This window comes from Boleophthalmus pectinirostris, unplaced genomic scaffold, assembly GCF_026225935.1.
Source record: "Boleophthalmus pectinirostris isolate CB_2022bp ecotype Guang Dong unplaced genomic scaffold, ASM2622593v1 HiC_scaffold_16, whole genome shotgun sequence".
In the NCBI taxonomy this organism is placed as follows: Eukaryota; Metazoa; Chordata; class Actinopteri; order Gobiiformes; family Gobiidae; genus Boleophthalmus; species Boleophthalmus pectinirostris.
Genome location: NW_026571095.1, coordinates 8476580 through 8495483, shown reverse-complemented (window position 1 = coordinate 8495483; position 18904 = coordinate 8476580). Strand labels below are relative to the sequence as shown.

General features: G+C 35.6%; 2 protein-coding genes across 6 annotated transcripts in view; both read left to right on the top strand.

Annotated features, from left to right (window-relative positions):
* The first annotated feature begins 1218 nt into the window (after positions 1-1218).
* rab36 (RAB36, member RAS oncogene family) lies at positions 1219-7593 on the top strand. Its single transcript, XM_020922219.2, has 10 exons — positions 1219-1296; positions 3967-4058; positions 4144-4218; positions 4795-4896; positions 5576-5640; positions 5715-5766; positions 6325-6406; positions 6537-6627; positions 7328-7441; positions 7532-7593. Exons 1-10 carry the CDS (start codon positions 1219-1221, stop codon positions 7591-7593), a joined length of 813 nt encoding a protein of 270 aa, XP_020777878.1.
* Positions 7594-9494: 1901 nt separating this feature from the next.
* depdc5 (DEP domain containing 5, GATOR1 subcomplex subunit) overlaps positions 9495-18904 on the top strand; it is a 33389-nt gene continuing 23979 nt past the window's right edge. For all 5 annotated transcript variants that reach the window (XM_055152072.1, XM_055152074.1, XM_055152073.1 and 2 more), the window contains exons 1-21: positions 9495-9755; positions 9977-10044; positions 10638-10725; positions 10875-10921; positions 11385-11470; positions 11611-11694; positions 11894-11943; positions 12095-12164; positions 12686-12764; positions 12929-12990; positions 13058-13127; positions 13836-13908; positions 14290-14393; positions 14775-14849; positions 15334-15468; positions 16430-16491; positions 16562-16635; positions 17258-17327; positions 17415-17451; positions 18000-18120; positions 18635-18849. In XM_055152072.1, coding sequence (XP_055008047.1) covers positions 9987-10044; positions 10638-10725; positions 10875-10921; positions 11385-11470; positions 11611-11694; positions 11894-11943; positions 12095-12164; positions 12686-12764; positions 12929-12990; positions 13058-13127; positions 13836-13908; positions 14290-14393; positions 14775-14849; positions 15334-15468; positions 16430-16491; positions 16562-16635; positions 17258-17327; positions 17415-17451; positions 18000-18120; positions 18635-18849 — 1660 coding nt within the window. In that variant the 5' untranslated portion in view covers positions 9495-9755; positions 9977-9986. The remainder of the gene's footprint in view (positions 9756-9976; positions 10045-10637; positions 10726-10874; positions 10922-11384; positions 11471-11610; positions 11695-11893; positions 11944-12094; positions 12165-12685; positions 12765-12928; positions 12991-13057; positions 13128-13835; positions 13909-14289; positions 14394-14774; positions 14850-15333; positions 15469-16429; positions 16492-16561; positions 16636-17257; positions 17328-17414; positions 17452-17999; positions 18121-18634; positions 18850-18904) is intronic.

The following is an 18904-nucleotide window of genomic DNA, read 5'->3' as shown; positions in this document are numbered from 1 at the left end:
AATATGCCTCAGAATATAAGGAGCCATGCGCACTGGTTTGGGGCCTACCTCGATTCGAGCCTTCTTGGTCCATGTTCCAAACTTGTCCAAGATGCAGTCAAAAAAGAAAAACATACATCTAGTCCTCATCGCAGTTAAGAAGGTTTAGTCTAACATTAAACTCCGCTCCGTTTCCGGACGTCCTTTTGCGCAACCATTGTATGAGCTCCACTTCAAACTTTGCCTTAACTGTGTCTGCTCTTGCTTTTATACCGCGAGCAACAATGAACTGCGGCGCATATCCTTGCGCTAAGTGAAATAAAATAATATTTTTGCGCTAGGGCCTATACCAGTAGGGTAGATGGTCAATCATTGCATAACTGAGGAACTGGCCTGATGCTGACACCACTTGAAGTTGAGACTACCTGAAGTTGATCAAAAAAAAAAAAAAAATAGGGTTCCCTGCAGTAGGAATTTGAACTGTGCTTATGCTTCTCATTATTATATAGAAATTACTTATTGATTAATTAATTATGACTTACTTAGCTCATTCTGTAATCTTCTGTCTGATTGTGTTGATCTGAATCAAACCTGTCATCTGTATAACTGATTAACCAAACTCGAATTTTGAGGAAGTATGGTGGGCCTCTTTAATTGCCTTTTGGCTACATAGGCAACTGCAGTGTCAGAGTCTGTTGGCTACAGATATTTTTTAGGCTTTATCAGTTTAGTTCGTTGGACAAATGTCTTTAAAAGTATGTTCAGTATTCACTGATGATAAATTGATCACTCACTCCAGCCTTGTAAACCCAGCACGATAGTGACGTGACGCGCGTTTGGGTTGTCGGTTTCCATAGAAACAAGCCTCCAATACATCCTGCAGAGTTCGTGTGCACGAGCTGCAGCTCGAGGGAGGAACGCATCCAGCTATCAACGTTCTTTCTTTTTGGTGAGTTATCATTAAATGTTCACGCATTTCGCTTTCACTGTAACTGTTACAATGCGCAATCGAGTAGCGTTCAACGTAAAGGTGGTTTGTTGGCATCGAAACATATAAACAGAGGATGAACTAGCCTTAATTGCTAGCTCTTGTTGGCTATCGTATCGACTTGCAGAGCATCAGTTTTATGAAGTTACTTTTGACCTTAGCTATTGGCCATATACATTTTAGGGATTTTAATACAGGAATAAGAGGCACCAGATTTATTGGTTTGACCATAAATTCTTTTCAGCGTGATCATGTCAGTAAACAAGAATGGGATGCTGCCCTTTCCACCACCCATCAGCAAAGACAGAGTCATCTGGGATTTTCCAAAGGTAACGCTGAACCAGTCACACTGTCTAACACTTAACTAGGTAAATATGACTTGAATGAAAACACATTACTACATTATTTTGTGCAGTAACTGTGAATTTAGAACTGAACGTGGACACTTGCACATGAAGCCCAGAACTAAATCTGGACCAAAAACTGGTCGAAAACAGGACCCAACTAAATCCACATCTGGACTAAACTGGGCTCAAATCTGGACCAAACCAGGACAAATGTGAAAGCACTTTCAATCATGACCAGATCAAGAACTAAGCACTAAAGCACTAAACCAGGTCTAAACAAAAACTATACCTAAAACAGGACAAATTTGGGACTAGACTAGAAATGTACCTCCATCTTAAACTGGAAACAAAAGTTGAACTAAATAAAGAACACACCTAAAGCAGGGCTAAACAAGGACTAAATACTAAAATTTCAAATTCAATTTTGATACTGAGGAATAGACTTGATACTCAATACCACTTCTGATAAAATGATGATAATAAAAAAGTATTTATTTAGACAATAGAATGTCATCCAGAATTTAAACATTATATATATATATATATATATTTCTTCTCTGGTTGTCTGTGGGTCCTGGCTGTTTGCTCCTTCATCACATCTCTCTCATTTCCTGTCAAACTGCAAACATGTTGGCGCAGATTTTAGCATTTCTTGTTAAACTACATGTGGACAGGTCCAGTACAGCTTTACTTTTACTCACAGGGGAACTTAAGATTCACACGTACTACCACACATAAGGAAGGAGTCAGGCAACTTCATTCCCCAGCCTGGATTAACCAGGCTCCAAAGTCCGTACTACGCAGCCATCCTCCTCTCTGTCCACAGAAGGACCAGAAAAGGAGGGGAAGCGACCAGGAGAGGAGGGGGTAGTCATTGTCTTTCCTCTCGCTCCTCAGAACAGAATGACCAGAAAAGTTAAGTGTCCCATATCGAACTCTTGTCCATGTGTGCTGTGGTTCCTCACTCTAATCTGATCCTTAAAAAAAGTCACATTTTGAGCCCATTCTCTGTGATATTTTGCTCTATTGCTCTGGCCTTCTCAGAGTTACTGCTAGCACGCGTAAAGTACAACTTTAACTTCCGGCCTGAGTTAGCTTTGGTCAGACTCAGGCTTATTTCTGTCATTAAACAAGTTGAGGCTTAAACTGGAGATGGAGCTAGTTTCAGCTCAGGATTTTAGGATAAGCCTGGACTTGCTAAGCAACTTCGATGGAATATCCCCTAGTAATGAATGTACAATAACAGAGTAGCTGTTTATACACGACACTAGGCCCAATTTAATATAGAACACAACTATATGCAATATATATTGTAGGAGGTCCCTGCTACAGCTCTCCCTCAGTTTGGGAGTCTTTGGCCTGAAAAACGTTGAAAACCCCTGTTCTGAAGCTATTCAGGAAAGGTTCATTTCTGTTCTTTCAATGTGACTTTTTTAATATCGATACCTGCTCAAATGAGTATCTATTTTCAATACTAGTTTCAGTATCGATTAGTATCTAATTTTCAATCCAGCATGCAGTCTTTGGTCATCATTAGTCTCAGAGCAGTGGTGGTCTTCGTACTTATTGGAGGCATGTGACATCTGATGTAACATCTTGATGAACCAAACAGAAAATTGAATCAGGGTCAGTCACAGCAGAGGACTAAATATAGAGCAGGGACATGAGTGTTTAACAGGAGCCTCAAAGGTGATGTTGTGCTGAGCTGTGGGGCTTGATTTTGATGACTCTGCTATAAAGAGCACAGACAAAATGAAGACATAATATGTAACTTACATAACATACAACTGAAACAGACTGAGTCTAAGTCCAAGATTGTGGTGTCAAAATGTAGGGTACACAACAATATTTTAAATTTTTTTCATCACAGGCTCCTGAAAATGTGTTGTTTGAATCCAGGTTGGGATTTTTCTTGAGTTTTCATCTTAAATCTTTAATGATCTTGAGCTGTATCAGAACATGTATAAGAGCACATAGACTAGTGTTACGGCCATTTTTGTCCTACATTGGTTCAAGGTGTTTGGGGTGGAGCCTTGGGGGTGGAGCCTGGTGGCTCATAGCCAGGTGGCCTATGTGGCCTGATTATTCTTTGTGTGGAAGCTGTAGGGGGCTGAGGCCATACAGTTTTTTTTACTGTGTGATCCGAATATATTGTGTTATCTTAAGTTGTGGAGGTTGCATCTTTTAATTGAACCTCATAACCAATATTTTGTAAATTTGGACATTGAATCTTTCCGTTTTCATCTTAGACACATGAGTCAAGCTAAAACCAAACAGCCCTCTCAGCTATAGTGGCAATCTCTGGTGTTAAACTGCCACTACAACTAGTATATGGACTACTATGGAACCTACCTGGACCACCGAGGGACTACACAGCTATAAGGCCACATGGGAATAGAAAAGAAAATACTGCGATGTAATGTTGAAATCACTTTCTATTGTTTAAATAAAGAGTGTTTTTATTATCATTGTGATATCGGAATCAGTACTGAGTTTTGAGTCTGTTTCTTTGTATCAAAATCAAACTTGATATTTTTTGTATCATAACAACAAATTAGAGAAAAAAAAATTGCATAGTTGAGTTTAAACCAATATTATACAATTAGGCATTCATGTATCATTATTACCTCAGTATTATTTGTGTGTTTTCAGTGTTACATTCCTGAAGCCAGTCTGCAGCTGAAGCAGGACTGGGACCCTCAGACCAAAGAATCTTGTAAAGACAGAGCATGCAGAAACCAACCGTGAGTCCTTCCCCCTTTTTAGTATTATCTATTTTATAATTTTTATATTCTGATTTACAAATGTTTTTTTGTTGTTTTTTTTAAGATGGGATAGGCAGAAGATGTCGAAAGTGGTGGTTGTTGGAGACCTGAATGTGGGAAAAACATGTCTCATCAATAGGTGAAGTCACATAAGTGATTTAACAAGTACAAATGAACAACAAAATCCAAAAATATATATAACATAAGCTCATTTATACTGGCAGAGGTGGGTAGGTGGGTGTCAAAAATACAAAAAACAGATACTAAAACTAGTATTGAAAATAGATACTCATTTGAGCAGGTATAGATACTTAAAAAGTCCCATTCACAGGACAGAAATTAAGCTTTTCTGAATAAGTTTAGAATGGTCTTGAGCTTTGTCAGAACAAGTTTAAGAGCACATAGACTGGTATACGCCCAGGGACCGCTATGGAACCTACCTGGACCACTGAGGGATTACACACATATAAGACCACATGGGAATATAAAAGAAAGTACTATGATTGAACTCTCTGTTGTCAATTTAAATACTTCTAATTATATATATTTGATCGTCCAGTTTGTCATAACTTCAGAACAACTATCGCAATATTATACATTTTCCAAGATATTTTTCACCTCTATTTATTTACAAGTATGGAAAATAATATTGGAAAATAACAAAAGAAATCAGTTGTACTTTGCTATAATAAAATGTCCTATTTTGTTGTTTCAGATTTTGTAAAGATGTTTTTGAGCGTGACTATAAGGCCACAATAGGAGTGGACTTTGAGATTGAGCGGTTTGAGATGTCAGGAGTCCCTTTCTCTCTGCAGATGTAAGTCATAAAAGTCATAGAAGTTCTGTTTTCTTTCTCAACGGAGTTAAGTGCGATGTTACTTCCGATTCCATCAGCTGATTGAAAGCAATGTTTACAATTTCCTCTTATTAGCAACTACACATCTCACGTTGAAAAGAAATTGTAGTCATTTAAAGGGAAGAAGGTCATAAGTATGGATCTTCATTATGTTATAACTGTAACAGAAAGTGTAGGAGGGAGGCTAGGCTAGGCTAAGATAGCTTTAGTGGTGACCATCAGTTTTAGTTTTACTTGTACTTGTACACTTATATAATTATGCCTTTTTTGACACCTGTCTTTTGCTATCTTTTTTGCTACTTATCTAGAATGTATTATTACAATTTATATTTTTTACTCTTTTTATTATAATATATTGTGATGTCTGACCTACTGTGTCCAAGTAATTTCCCTTGTGGATCAATTAAGTATGGTAAAACACTGGTAATCTTATGTTATGTCATTTCTACAATTACAACTACATTATTTACATATTCAATGTGATTTTTGGTTAAACATGCACTTTTGAAAGCTAACTGATTATTAAACAAGTAAAACAAAGCTAGAAATCAACTGTTAAGTTTTTGGTTGGACCTAGAAGTCATCATTCAGTTAACAACTCTATAATTCCTAATAACATTTTATTTGAATTTTCTTATAGTTGGGACACAGCTGGGCAGGAAAAGTTTAAATGTATAGCTTCTGCTTATTACCGGGGTGCACAAGGTAAGATATTCAGTTATTTAGATCTTATTATGCAATTATTCTACAGTCAATTTCACTCTGATTTTGGTTTCCAGTTATCATAACAGTGTTTGACATGGCTGATATCAAGTCTCTGGATCATACACGGTGAGTCAAGGTTCTATTTTATACACGCTTTACTACTACTGTAGTTCAGTATGGAGCCAAAAGTGCATAGTAAGATTACTAATTTCACAAACACATATTTAATATAACTATATTTGAAAAAAAAAAAAAAATACTCTATAATAAAAAAAATAAAGTATTAGTCTGTTGTCACAATACCAAAATTTCTAACTCAACTCAACAAATTTAGATATTAAGAAATGGACTTGATACTCAGATTCTGATACTATGATGATAATAAAAACATGTTTTATTCAGAAAAGAAAGTAATTTTCAACATTAAATCATATTACCTTCTTTTATATTACCATATGGTACTACCTTTGTAATTCCTGAGTGGTTCAGGTAGGATCTATAGTAGTCCATGGCATGGGCCTATACTAGTCTATGTGCTCTTATGCTTGTTGTGATACAGTTCAAGATGATTCTAAAGCTATTCAGGAAAGGTTCATTTCTGTCCTGTGAATGTATCTAGTTTCAATACTAGTTTAAGTATCATCAGTATCTGATTTCTGATACTTGTGACAATCCTGTTTACAGACAGTGGCTTGAAGAGGCCATGAGAGAAAACAAACCAGGCTCCTGTTTTGTCTTCTTAGTGGGAACCAAAAGTGATCTACTGGTGAGCTATATATTAAAGTCTATTGGTAATAGTGGCTACAGAAATACATTTTAACACTGTTAAATGTGTATTAATTACATTGACTATAAACCAAGATGTGTGTTTTATTGTTTTTGTTTTTCTATATTAGTCCTTAGAGGAAAGGAGGAGAACCGAGAGAGATGCTGTCAAAATTGCGATGGAAATGAATGCAGAGTTTTGGGCAGTTTCATCCAAGACTGGTAAAGAGTCACTTTCACGTTTGGTTGATTTCAGATTTTAGAATGGGATGATGTCTTGCTCTCAGAAAGGGTCAAGAGACAGATTTTCATTCTGATAAATTGTACTTTGTTATAAAAATATCCAAAAGGTAAATTAACATTTTATTAACCTTATCATTTCTATTATTGACCAGACCCACGACCATGTTATATTACAGCAAAACTTTGCAGCTGAACAATATATACTTTAGCTGTAGCCCATTGTATTAAATCATATTGGCCTATAGGATACTGTGATGTCATTTGAAACCTAGCAATTGATAACATTGTGTTTTGCCATGAATTATCCAAAAGGTAAATTCACAAATGTTTAACCTAATCATTTCTATTAGTGACTAGACCCATAATCTCACTGCATTACAACAGAACGCTGCATTTTAACAAAATAATTTGCTTTGCTTGAGTATGGCAGGATTAGAATTATATATCTTGCATTAACTATTAATTAATTAATTCTATTAATTATCTATTACAATTGTTTTATTGCTAAAATACTCAACTCAATGGAGTCTCCATGGAAATAAGTTTAATGCCATATTGTAGAACATTCCAGGCAAAGTCATTACATTATTCAACCTCCCCTAGAAAAGTTCCATAGTGCAGCTATAACTTTAACTCAGTTTCTGTTTCATGTTCAGTTCATGTTTCTTCTAACATTCAGGGGAAAATGTGCAAAGATTTTTCTTCCGAGTAGCAGCTTTGGCCTTTGAGAGCTGCATTTTGAAAGACCTGGAAGATGGGACCCCTGCCCACATTGGCCTGGGCAACAGTATTAGTGAGCATTATTATTATTATTAAAATGTTTCATAGATGCACACAGTCTGACCATATGACTATGATGAATAATATGTGCTTACTTTTTTAGAATTTGATAGCACAAATCTGGAGACAGCCTCAGCACAGGATGTGAAGACACACTGCTGCTGACAGACAAGACACTCAGCCAGGAAAAAGAATGCACAGACTGCAATTTAGACCAGTGGTTCCCAACTTTTTTTTTTTTACTTGCATGCCCCCAGATCTCACACTCTTATGTACCCTGTCCAAATTATTATTATGCTATTTTCTGATATATGTTATGTTGTTTCCTCATCAAAAACATTCCCAGAGAGGTGATTTTCTTTTTTTCATTCACACATGTTTAATGCACAAACCCAGTGTATTTTCCTCTCAAACAGAAAACCCTCTGTTCTACTTTGTGATCTCATAATACAGGAAGTGCTCCACTGTGTTTTGAAACTCTATACACCTTTACGAGAATATTTTGGATGATTTCTGCCCTTGAATTGCAATCTCTACTAAACTAAAGGTAAAAGGTAGCTGTTAACTTTTAAAAATCGCAAGGTAGAACAGAACTTCTTGAGATTTAGAGATAGAGACAGACTAATAAACCAGGATTATTCAAACATGTGAATGAAATAAAACACAACTCCAGAAGGTAATAACATTATAACATGGCATAAAGCTCACAAGAGTGAACTTTGCATAATAGAGGACATTTAAGGATGTAAAAATGTATTAAAATGAACATTTTAGATTCATATACTATTCATTTTAAACTTTTAAAATCTGAAACCATTTCAAGTACCCCCTGACAATCCTGTACCCCTGGTTGGAAAACAGACCTAGACCTAACTTACTGATAAGCATTCACTAGACTTATTATGTGCCTTAAGGAGGAATGTACAAGAAATTGTACAAAAATATGCATTTTACTGTTCAGTTAGAACAATGAGACAGCAAGACAGAGGCAGAGCTTGTGTAAAAAAGAACTGAAGTGAAACTTATAAAACATGTTTATATGTTGTTTACACAACACACAAGGATTACACAAAAATGACTGCTGAAAACTTGAGTCTTTTTTTGTTATGGTTTATATAAGATTTAAGTCTACTGCACTTAAATAATACAGTTTAGGTCAGTATTGTTTTATAAATAGAAGCCAAAAGCGTCCCCGAAAAGTTCCAGTTGTTGGGCAAAGGCAATAGAAAATAAACATGAAAGATGCCTAATGCTATTTTATATGATATATTACTACCACTCTGTGGTAGAGATGGACCCTCAAATGAGAATCTGTGCATTTGACAATGATTCTGTATAGTAATTTTACCTAATATATTACATTGCACAATATTGAGATGCAGAGCTAGTAATCAACACTGAATTGGAAATGGCATCAAATTAGCCTACTTATTATTACAATGCTGAAACAGGTCTGTGTATTTTAAAATCAGATGACAATTGATTCTTTTCTTTTTAATGAATTTCACTGTGTTCTCATGGAAGAATGTGTCTGGCATTTTAAAGTTTTCATTTTAGAGTATGGAATGTGGTAACTGCATTTAAATGTTACTTATTAGTTATGTAGATGAATCTCACTGCCATGTAATTATTTGTGACAAAATATGTTTTTTTTTTCTATTGTTGTGGTAGCAAATAATGATATTATATTATATTTACAGTTATATTACAAATATAGTTGTACTCCCTGACGAAAATGAGTGCGTATATGGCATCGAAAATAACGGCATATGACAACTAAGCCCCACACAAAGTTCTGGCCTACCAGCGTTCTGGCCTACCAGCGTTAGTAAACAGTATTTCTAATGTTTTATTGATCTATTCAAATTAACGAAATTGGGAAAATTGTAACACTGTAACATAATTGTATTTTATTTTGTTTAAGTTGGTTTACTTGGCTACAATGATGAATGTTTTTTACAGATAAAGCGAAGTTTGTAAAAACAGTATCCTCTTGAGTAAGTTGAATCTCTTTGTACATTTTCGGACCAATCACATCTCTTCTTTGTTTTTAGCCGGAAGTAAACAGTCACAAGCTTGTGCGCCTCTCCACCGCTGACTACAATCTGCTAACAAACCAAAATACTTGTCCCTAAACAATTTTTTACGGCATAGTGTCGTTGTTTGGATTAATTAATGAAGAAACAGTTTCTGTGTACATTGTTTTACTAAAATATGGCGTAGATTTGCGAAATGCTTCGTGTGCAGGCTTCCCTATCTCGGAGAAGTGTCCGATCCATGCTCCTGTCTGCTGCAAACTCAGGCTGATGACCGAGGATTAGTATCAGGTACATTTGTGTCATTTGTGATTAAATGTCATAGTTAAATTGATTCAATTCAAGAATAGGTTTAACTTTTTATACTGGCTATCGGCTAGAGAAACGATCATACTTGATGCATGTTTACAAGTTTGGGGAAGTGTGCAAGGCTTTCGTGGGTTGCATGTCTGCGTTTAAAAACCAGTGAAAATCTAACGATCTAAAATGTATGGTATTGTGTTTTGTTTCAGCTGATTTAAAATGAGGACTAACAAATCATACAAGCTAGTGCTCCACAAAAAGGGATTTGGTGGAAGTGGTAAGTAAAATAGGGTGATTCAGTAATGTAGATTAATGTAATGGCGACATATTACTTTTGTTTCTTTTGAAATAGTACCTGTATTTATTACTCAAAATTGTGTCAGATTTATAGGTGCACTATGCAACTTTTTTAGGTGGAGCATCTGCTCACTTCTTAATGATGTTATTGCCTTTTCTGAATGTTTTACAGTGTCGATTTTGCATTTATTAAATAACATGTTTTTAATGCTAAAATAAACCTTGTAAATGGAGATACATGGAGATAGATAAACTACACACTGTGAAGCATTCTAGGCAAAGCAATAAAGCCTACATATAGACAAGCCTGTCCACTAGAAACTTTTAAGGACCAAGACATGTTTCAAATAAGTCTGAAAAAAACAAAAACAAAAAAAACAACATTATTTTATTTTGATAATAATCACTGGATACAGTAATAACTAGACACAAGTGCTATAACAAGAACAACTTGTCCAGTGTATGAATATATCCACCAAGAAAAATTGTATTGTTACGTTCATGACAATTACAGCAATTTTATTTACAGTACATATATATAGCAGCCATATCTGACAGTTGTATAACTTGCAGATGATGAACTGGTGGTCAACCCAAAGGTCTTCCCTCAAGCCAGTCTGGGGGACCTTGTTGAGATTGCACACCCCACTGACGAGTACAGGTGAGACAATCTGCATACTTGGTAATGCACTGTGGTAGTGGTAGAATTTGTAGTAAAAACTACTGTTTATGATCAGTTAGGCAAGTTCAGCTTTATATACTGCGTTATACCTTTATAATTTCTGTATTTGTTTCTTTCACATTTTTCAGTCCTCTTCTGCTGCAAGTTAAGAGCCTGAAAGAAGATCTTCAGAAAGGTAAATTATTTCAGTTTATCAGTTTATCGCTTTACAATAATCAGTAATTATTGTAAAGAATTGTGGAAACACAGTTTAGCAGGATTAGCTCAACAGTTAATAATTCAGCCTTCTCCAAATATTTATCCAGCTGGAATTGTTTAAATGTGCACTTCGATTTCAGTCTTCACATTAAAAGATTTTGATGTGAATATCTGTTTGTTATATGAGCATCACCGGCTGCAGCTACATGCACACTCAAAATCTGATTATTAACAGATTTTTGGAGTTCCAAGATTATTAAAATGACATGTAAACAAGCAAAATATTTCTTACTGATCTTAGTCCCTCTGATCACTCACATCAGATTTTATCTTTTGCATGCAATTTAAATCATGATCTTAAAGGTCCAGATATCTGATAATAATCAGACCTTGGTTCATGTAAACAAAGCCACTGACATTGTACTGTGTGTTTTTCTCAGAGACCATCAGTGTGGACCAGACCGTAGCTCAAGTCTTCAAACTGCGAGCCTACCAGGATGTCATAGTCAACATTGTCGACCCAAAGGTATCAATTACTACTACAAAAATGTCATAGATTATAACTATATAGCATATAAAAGTGCAATATGTCTCCTTTAAAAGCTGAATTGGCTGCATCAGACAAAGCAAGTAAGATGTAAATCTGATGTTTGATTTTCCCTTAAGGATGTGACTTTGGACCTGGTGGAGCTGACCTTTAAAGACCAGTACATTGGTCGAGGAGATATGTGGAGGCTTAAGAAAAGTCTGGTGAGACCTCATGAAATGTATAACACAAATATATCTGTTTTAATGGTTATAAATTGGGCAATTTTAAGCAACAATGCCTGCTGCACTGAATGAAACAATACATTTATTTTAAAATTGTTTGAGCCCTTGAATTAACCCAAACCTAACATTTTTATTTAATGTATTTTTAGTTTTGTATTTAATATTTTTGTTCTTTCAGGTGAGCACTTGTGCATATGTGACCCAGAAAGTGGAGTTTGCGGGAATCAGGTACAAACTAACGTAAAAAAAAAAAAATTTAAAAAAATCTATTTTAGTGTATTATCTAGTATTATTATTTGGCCAAACGGTACATTCCAGGGCTTAAAAAGTAGCTTCTTTTAAGTCTGTGGTCTACATAAACCTCCCTTCTATGTTCCAGAGCTCAGGCCAGTGAGCTGTGGGTCAAAGGTGAAAAGGTCACCTGTGGATACATCAGTGAAGACACCAGGGTGAGGCTCTGACAGTTTAGTTTGTGAAAGAGACATTTTGAATAGTGAAATATTACACCCTTCAAATACTGTCTTAACAACAACTAGAAAAGTGATATAATGCATTAAATTAGTATAAAATACTAAAGATACAATGTTAGTGTTCAAGCAGAAGTAAAGTAATACATACATGTAAAATAAGTAAGGATTAATCGGTGTAATGCACTGATCAAACTTGTTTAATCCACTCATACCATGGTCCCACAAACGGGAAATATTTCAAGAGACTTCATGATTTCATTTAGATAGGTGTTTGGTATTCAATATAAAAGGTGAGAGTGACAAACTAAAAAAAAATTCTTTGCTAATGTTATTTGAGATGGACTCGTTTAACAACACAAAATCAAATCAGCTGTTGTAGCTCGACCTTAATCACATCTTTATTGTCAGATTGTGTTCAGACAAAGCATTGAGTCTAGTTGTTGACAACATCAGCTGTAAAGCATTAATAAATGACAGTTATATTTGCATGTGTGTGTCAGGTGGTGTTCCGATCCACATCAGCAATGGTGTACATTTTTATCCAAATGAGCTGTGAGATGTGGGATTTTGACATCTATGGTAAGTAGGGCTGTCGAAAGTATCAAAGTATAAATATATATATAAAAACTGAGCTTGTGTGGATACTAAAAATAAAATCACATTATCAGGACAAAATATTACCTCCAGTTTTGTTGACTTTTCAGATTTGTCCATGTAATTGTTGTGTGTTTTATTCTGTTTAGGGGACCTTTATTTTGAAAAGGCAGTGAATGGTTTCCTGTCTGACCTCTTTGCCAAATGGAAGGTGTGTATTTATGTCTATGTAAATATAGAAAAATCAAGATTCTTTACTATTTATGGAATATTTACAGGAAAAGAACTGCAGTCATGAAGTCACTGTGGTCCTGTTCTCCAGGACTTTCTACAATGCCAAGTCTATAGGTAAATATCTTTGCTTTTCAACCACTGCTTTTTTAATGGATATGAATATAGTATGAATTTTAGCTGTACAATTTGTTAGGCGTGCTCTGTCAAAAATGACTCGACTCAATCAATTTAAATCACAAAAAAATGTATTCCCCTACCAATACAATCCTAATACAGAGCTCTGGGTCAAATCGCTACCCCTGATGGCCTACATCTACACAGGACTTAAATCAGGCGATCTGAACACCTGTGTTTCCCTCAACTCAGAGATATAAAACAACAGTATGAATATGCAAATAATATGTTGAGCAGGTTCACACCTAGGATCCTTCTTCAAGTGTCTCTGCATTTCTTCTCTGTGAGGAGATGACAAGCCTGGGATGTCTCCACAGCCTCAGCTCTGCAAAGGAATTCCCTTAAAAGCACATGTTTCACACAGTAGTACCTTTAAACATGTATAACATTTCAGTGTTTAAGCATTAACTCAATGTGTAACTTCATTAAACAATATTCAAACAAATATTATAAATTCAAAGTTTGATATGCACATGTGGTGCACTCAAGAAACTTCATCACTTGATATAGCCTTCAAATTATACAGAAAAGAAATGTAATCATAATTATTTGAATATTGGTAAATGTGTCTCCCTATTAGATCATTTTTGCAAGTAAAAAATAAATCTCTATACTGTAGATTTCTCAGTGTATATTTTAATTCTCTAGATGAATTTCCTGAAGCACTGAGAGGATCAGTTCGCCAGGATCATGAAGGGCGGTTCTGTGAAGATTTCTACAGGTAACTGCAAAACAGAAACAAAACCAAATATGTACAAATGTTGAACAAAACAATAAATCCACTTCTTTCCCAATATACTTAACTGTGTGTATGTATATTTTAATAGCATTATCTACTGTTCCTAGTAATTTTTTTTAGCAATTTTAGTGCAAACTAGGTAAATTTGCAGCTTTCTGGTCAAAAACGCCTAAATTTAAGTTTGTGCTGTCTTCAGTGGCCTCTGCAATTTCCTGCCCCTCCTCCCCCTCACTCTCCCCTTTAGTCCTCCAGGTACTGCCCAGTTTAACAACTCTGTTTGACATGTGGTTGTGGGAGGAGTATAGTTGTTTTTGTTTTGTTAATTAAAATTTAAATCACTTAAATATTTTTAACTTCTCCCAGAGTTGTGGCTCAGAACGAGAGACGTGACGAGTGGACGTCTCTACTGGTCACTATTAAGAAGTTATTCATTCAGTATCCAGTGTTAGTACGACTCAAAGAAGCAGGTAAGAGGAAATGTTTAGTAATAGAATATACACTATGAGTGAAAAGTTTGGACACACTAATTATAATTTGTATGTTTTTCTTCATTTCCATGAATATTTACATTAGAGATTCTCAGTAAAAGCATCAAAACTATGAATGAACATATATGAAATGTACCAAACAAAAGATCAACTTAAAAAATAAGTTGCTCATTGAGAGAAGGCCAGCTTTTTTTCTTTGCTACATCATTCCATTCATCTTGCATCATATATTTGCTTTCTTCTGTATGTATGTAGAAAACAGTAGACAAAGTAACACTAAATGAGAAGGTGTGTCCAAATTTTTGACTGGTAGTGTATGTCTAGTAAATGTTGAAACCAAAAGCCCTTTTTATTTTACAGATGGGTTTCCTGTTGGTTATAACTCCACAGCTGTTCAAGGAAACTACCTGGAAGCCATCAACCTCTCCTTTAACGGTGAGTTCTGTTCTGTTTGTCAGTTTGTCATATGGGTACCATGCTGCTCATTTGCCCTAAAAAATTCCAAACTCATAATCCTGATATTCAAGGTAAAATAATGAAAGGTAAAATAATTAAAAGATAGTTTCCAGTTTAAAGTTATAAAACATACTATCCATAGACTTAGACAAACTTTATTTATCCACAAGAGAAATTACTTACTCACACATCACAATATATTAAAAGATAAAATAAAGAATAAAACAACATAAATAATAAAGTAATAATGTAATAATACATTCGAAATAACTAGCAAAAATGGCAACATAGTGGTGTCAAATAAGGCATAGCTATAGAAAAATGTATATGTACAAATAAAAATTAAATCAAATAGAAATAAGTAATATCCTAATCCCACAGTTGGAAAAAATATATATTTTAAAAGCTGTTTGACCTCTTTTATGTGCTGTTTGTAACTAACATTGGGCTGTTTGTTGTTTAGTATTTGATAAGCACTACATCAACCGTAACTTTGACCGGACCGGGCAGATGTCAGTGGTGATCACTCCAGGGGTTGGAGTGTTTGAAGTGGACCGTCTGCTCATGATCCTCACCAAACAGAGAATGATTGACAACGGTAAAATCTTTCTACACGCGGCCTGTCACGATAAATACTATATTGACATCTGTCGTTCAGTGCATGACAGGTGGAACTATGGTCATCACAAGTAAATCAAAAAGCTAAGGCTATTACAAGCTATTACATATTAGCTAAAGCGCATCTATTCAAAAACAATTTGAGCAAGTACCAGTACTAAAAAGCCACGTTCACAGGACAGAAATGAACCTTTCCTGAATAGCTGTAAAATGATTTTGAGCTATATCAGAACAAGTATAAGAGCACACAATATATGCCCATGGACCACTATGGAACCTACCTGGACCACTGAGGGATTACACAGATATAACATGGGAATAGAAAAGAAAGCATTATGATTTAATGTTGAAAATCACATTCTATTGTCTGAATAAAGTGTTTTTATTATCATCATGGTATTTTAATCAGTACTGAATATCGAGTCTATTCCTAAGAATCAAAATCAAGTTTGTAGTAGTATTGTGACAACACTAGATGGAACAATAATTTTTGGGGTGCAATATTTATCGTGGGTACTTTTTCTTTGCACTAGTGAGGAACTTTTTGGGGTTTTTTTGCAATATGGTAGATTTAAACAGTGGTGGATTTAATACATAATTTTTTTGACTCACTATGAATTCCAATTAACTACTTAAGTGTTTCATTCTGTTAAGGGTTATTGTGTCAGTGACATAAATTCGGTTAATTGTCTATATTTTCTTCAGCACTATATCATACTTAAATATATGTTAACATGACAGGCATACACACCACAAATTTATCTAACCTCAAAATTGTATCTATACTTGTTTTATATTCTTTCAATTATGTTTTTAGTTCTAACAGAGCTTCAGACAGAGTAGAGCCTCCAGTTAGCATCACACCTCCAGTGAATTATGATGACGACAGCAGCTCCAAAAATATCAGCAGTCTTTAAATAATAATTCACATGCACTTGCAGGTATTGGTGTGGACTTGGTCTGTATGGGAGAGCAGCCCCTCCACGCTGTCCCTCTGTTTAAGGTAATGACCCTGATTCACTCTCATTTTAGTGTCACATGTTCAGGTCCATTATCACTGAGTGTTTTTGTAGCTACACAACAAACCAACACCAGGAGACTCTCGAGTGGGAGATGACTACAACCTGCCTCACTGGATCAACCACAGGCAAGAACGACCTCTGTAGTAATAATGCTGTTTAAACGAGCATGAAAGGCTTACTACATTTAAAAATGCATTGACATATCCATAGAAACACCAAACCAATGGGTTACATAGTGCATCTTTAAAATTAAAATTTATTTTTAGTTTTCCCTTGTTTCACAATTTTGGTGAGGTTTATAATTTTACTTCCTGGTTGGACACAGGTGACTAATACATAAGCAGAGGTAACGCCATACCTGTTACCTTTCAGCTATACTGTAAACAAGGGTTAACATTTGTTTAATTTACACAAATACAGTGATTTGACAATACTATTGATGCTATGGCTTTACGGGCTTTACGTATCTGCCAATACCCACTATCAACTGATACCAGTGTAGAGGCTGAAAAGCATTAATTTCCTTAAAACAAAGTTAACATGAGACAAAACTGATCCAAATGTTGTATGCAGCAAACATGAGACTTTCTGGTTCAACTAAAACCAATAAATAGTCTTTCTAACAACAATATAGATGTTAAATCCTATCATATATTAATAAAAAGAGAAAAATCAAAACAATCAATAAGAGATATATAAGGTATAAAAAATGAAGTTCTATAGTAATAATATTCTCTCCATCTGCAGCTTTTACACATCCAAAAGCCAGAGCCCCTGCAGCTCCTTCACCCCTCGCATCAAACTGGCAGCACGCAAAGTAAGCAGTTTAGTAACCATGGTAACAACAGTGTGGAAATGTCACATGTGCATGAAGAAACTAAACAATATCAACTCTCATTTTCAGCTCCACGCAGATAAAATGAAGTCTCACAGGGAGCACAGTGAGTTACAGTAGTTGGTGTTTCGGTAGGATTTAAAGGTCCTATATTACACAGTGTTATAACGTTGTTACTTCATCAGAAACATACATGGAATTGTGGTTTGATTCATTCACACATGATTGAGTTATCCTTTATTATTAGTCTTTCTACATCTCCAAAGCTCAGAAGCTCTGTTCTACCTTGTGATGTCACGAAGCAATAGTTTTCAAGATTAACAGCTACCTTTTACCTTTAGTTTAGTAGCAATCAAATTCCAGGATCATCTAAATTATTCTAGTAAAAGTGTATGGAATTTAAAAAGACAATGGTGCACCTGTATTACCACATGACATCACAAGGTGGAACAAATGTTTTCTGTATGAGAGAAAGTGCGTAATTATGCAAGGTTTGTGTGTTAAACATATGTCAATGAAACAAAGCACATCTCCAGGTATGTTTGTGATGAGGAAACAATAACACTGATCAGATAGCATAATATTTGCTCTTTAAAGCAGGAGTACTCAATTTATAATGTGTCTGTGTGTGTGTTTGTGCGTGTGTGTTTGCAGCTCTGTGTGTTCACAAAGAGCCAGAGAACAGCCTGCCCATTCAGGTGGACTATGACGCTTATGATGCTCAGGTGTTTAGACTTCCTGGTCCATCACGGGTCCAACGCCCCACTCATTTCAGGTGAGTGAGCACAGTACAAACAGATCTTTCATACACTTACCAGTATATTTTTAAAAAACAGTTGCAATAAATGCAGTCTTTATTACATAACTAATCTACTATCACTAATATACTAATGTAATGTATATAGAACTACTTAACACACCCAAAGCTTGGTACAGTGCAGTACAGTTCTTACTGTTTACACTCGGTGGTGCCACAGCTGCCTTGGGACAGACTGACAGAAGTGAGACTGCGAGTCTGCATCATCCGTCCCGCTGACCACCACCCACGCAATGCGGGCTACAAATGGAAACCAGAAGTGACCAAAACATTTTCAATTAGACTGTATTATTTTTTTTGTTTTTTTGTTGTTTTAGTAAATGTTTGTTTGTATTTCCTTTTTTAATGTATGTATTTACGTACATGTTTTTGGTTATATATTTTTTCCATTATTATGCTCAAAAGGAGTATAATAATAAAGTAAAAAAAGTATAAAAGTAAAAAAAATAAAAATACACTGTTGTCGTTTCAGGATGGGTCGAGACAGAGAGGCCAGTGCGAGGAAGAGCTGGGTAGATGTGGGGCCAGGGATAGGTGCATCTCCTCCGGTCAGATCTGCAGACGAGCAGCGCAGTCTGGCCTCGGACGACAGCCTGGGCCCTGTGTCCAACATGCTCCTGATCCCCAGAATCCAGGGACAAGGCCAGTACGAGGTCAGCAGCTCTTTGGGATACACCAGCACCAGAGGTCAGTATGGGGACAGAGGAGGGCTGCTCTTGTTTATGTGTCTGATTAGATTAAT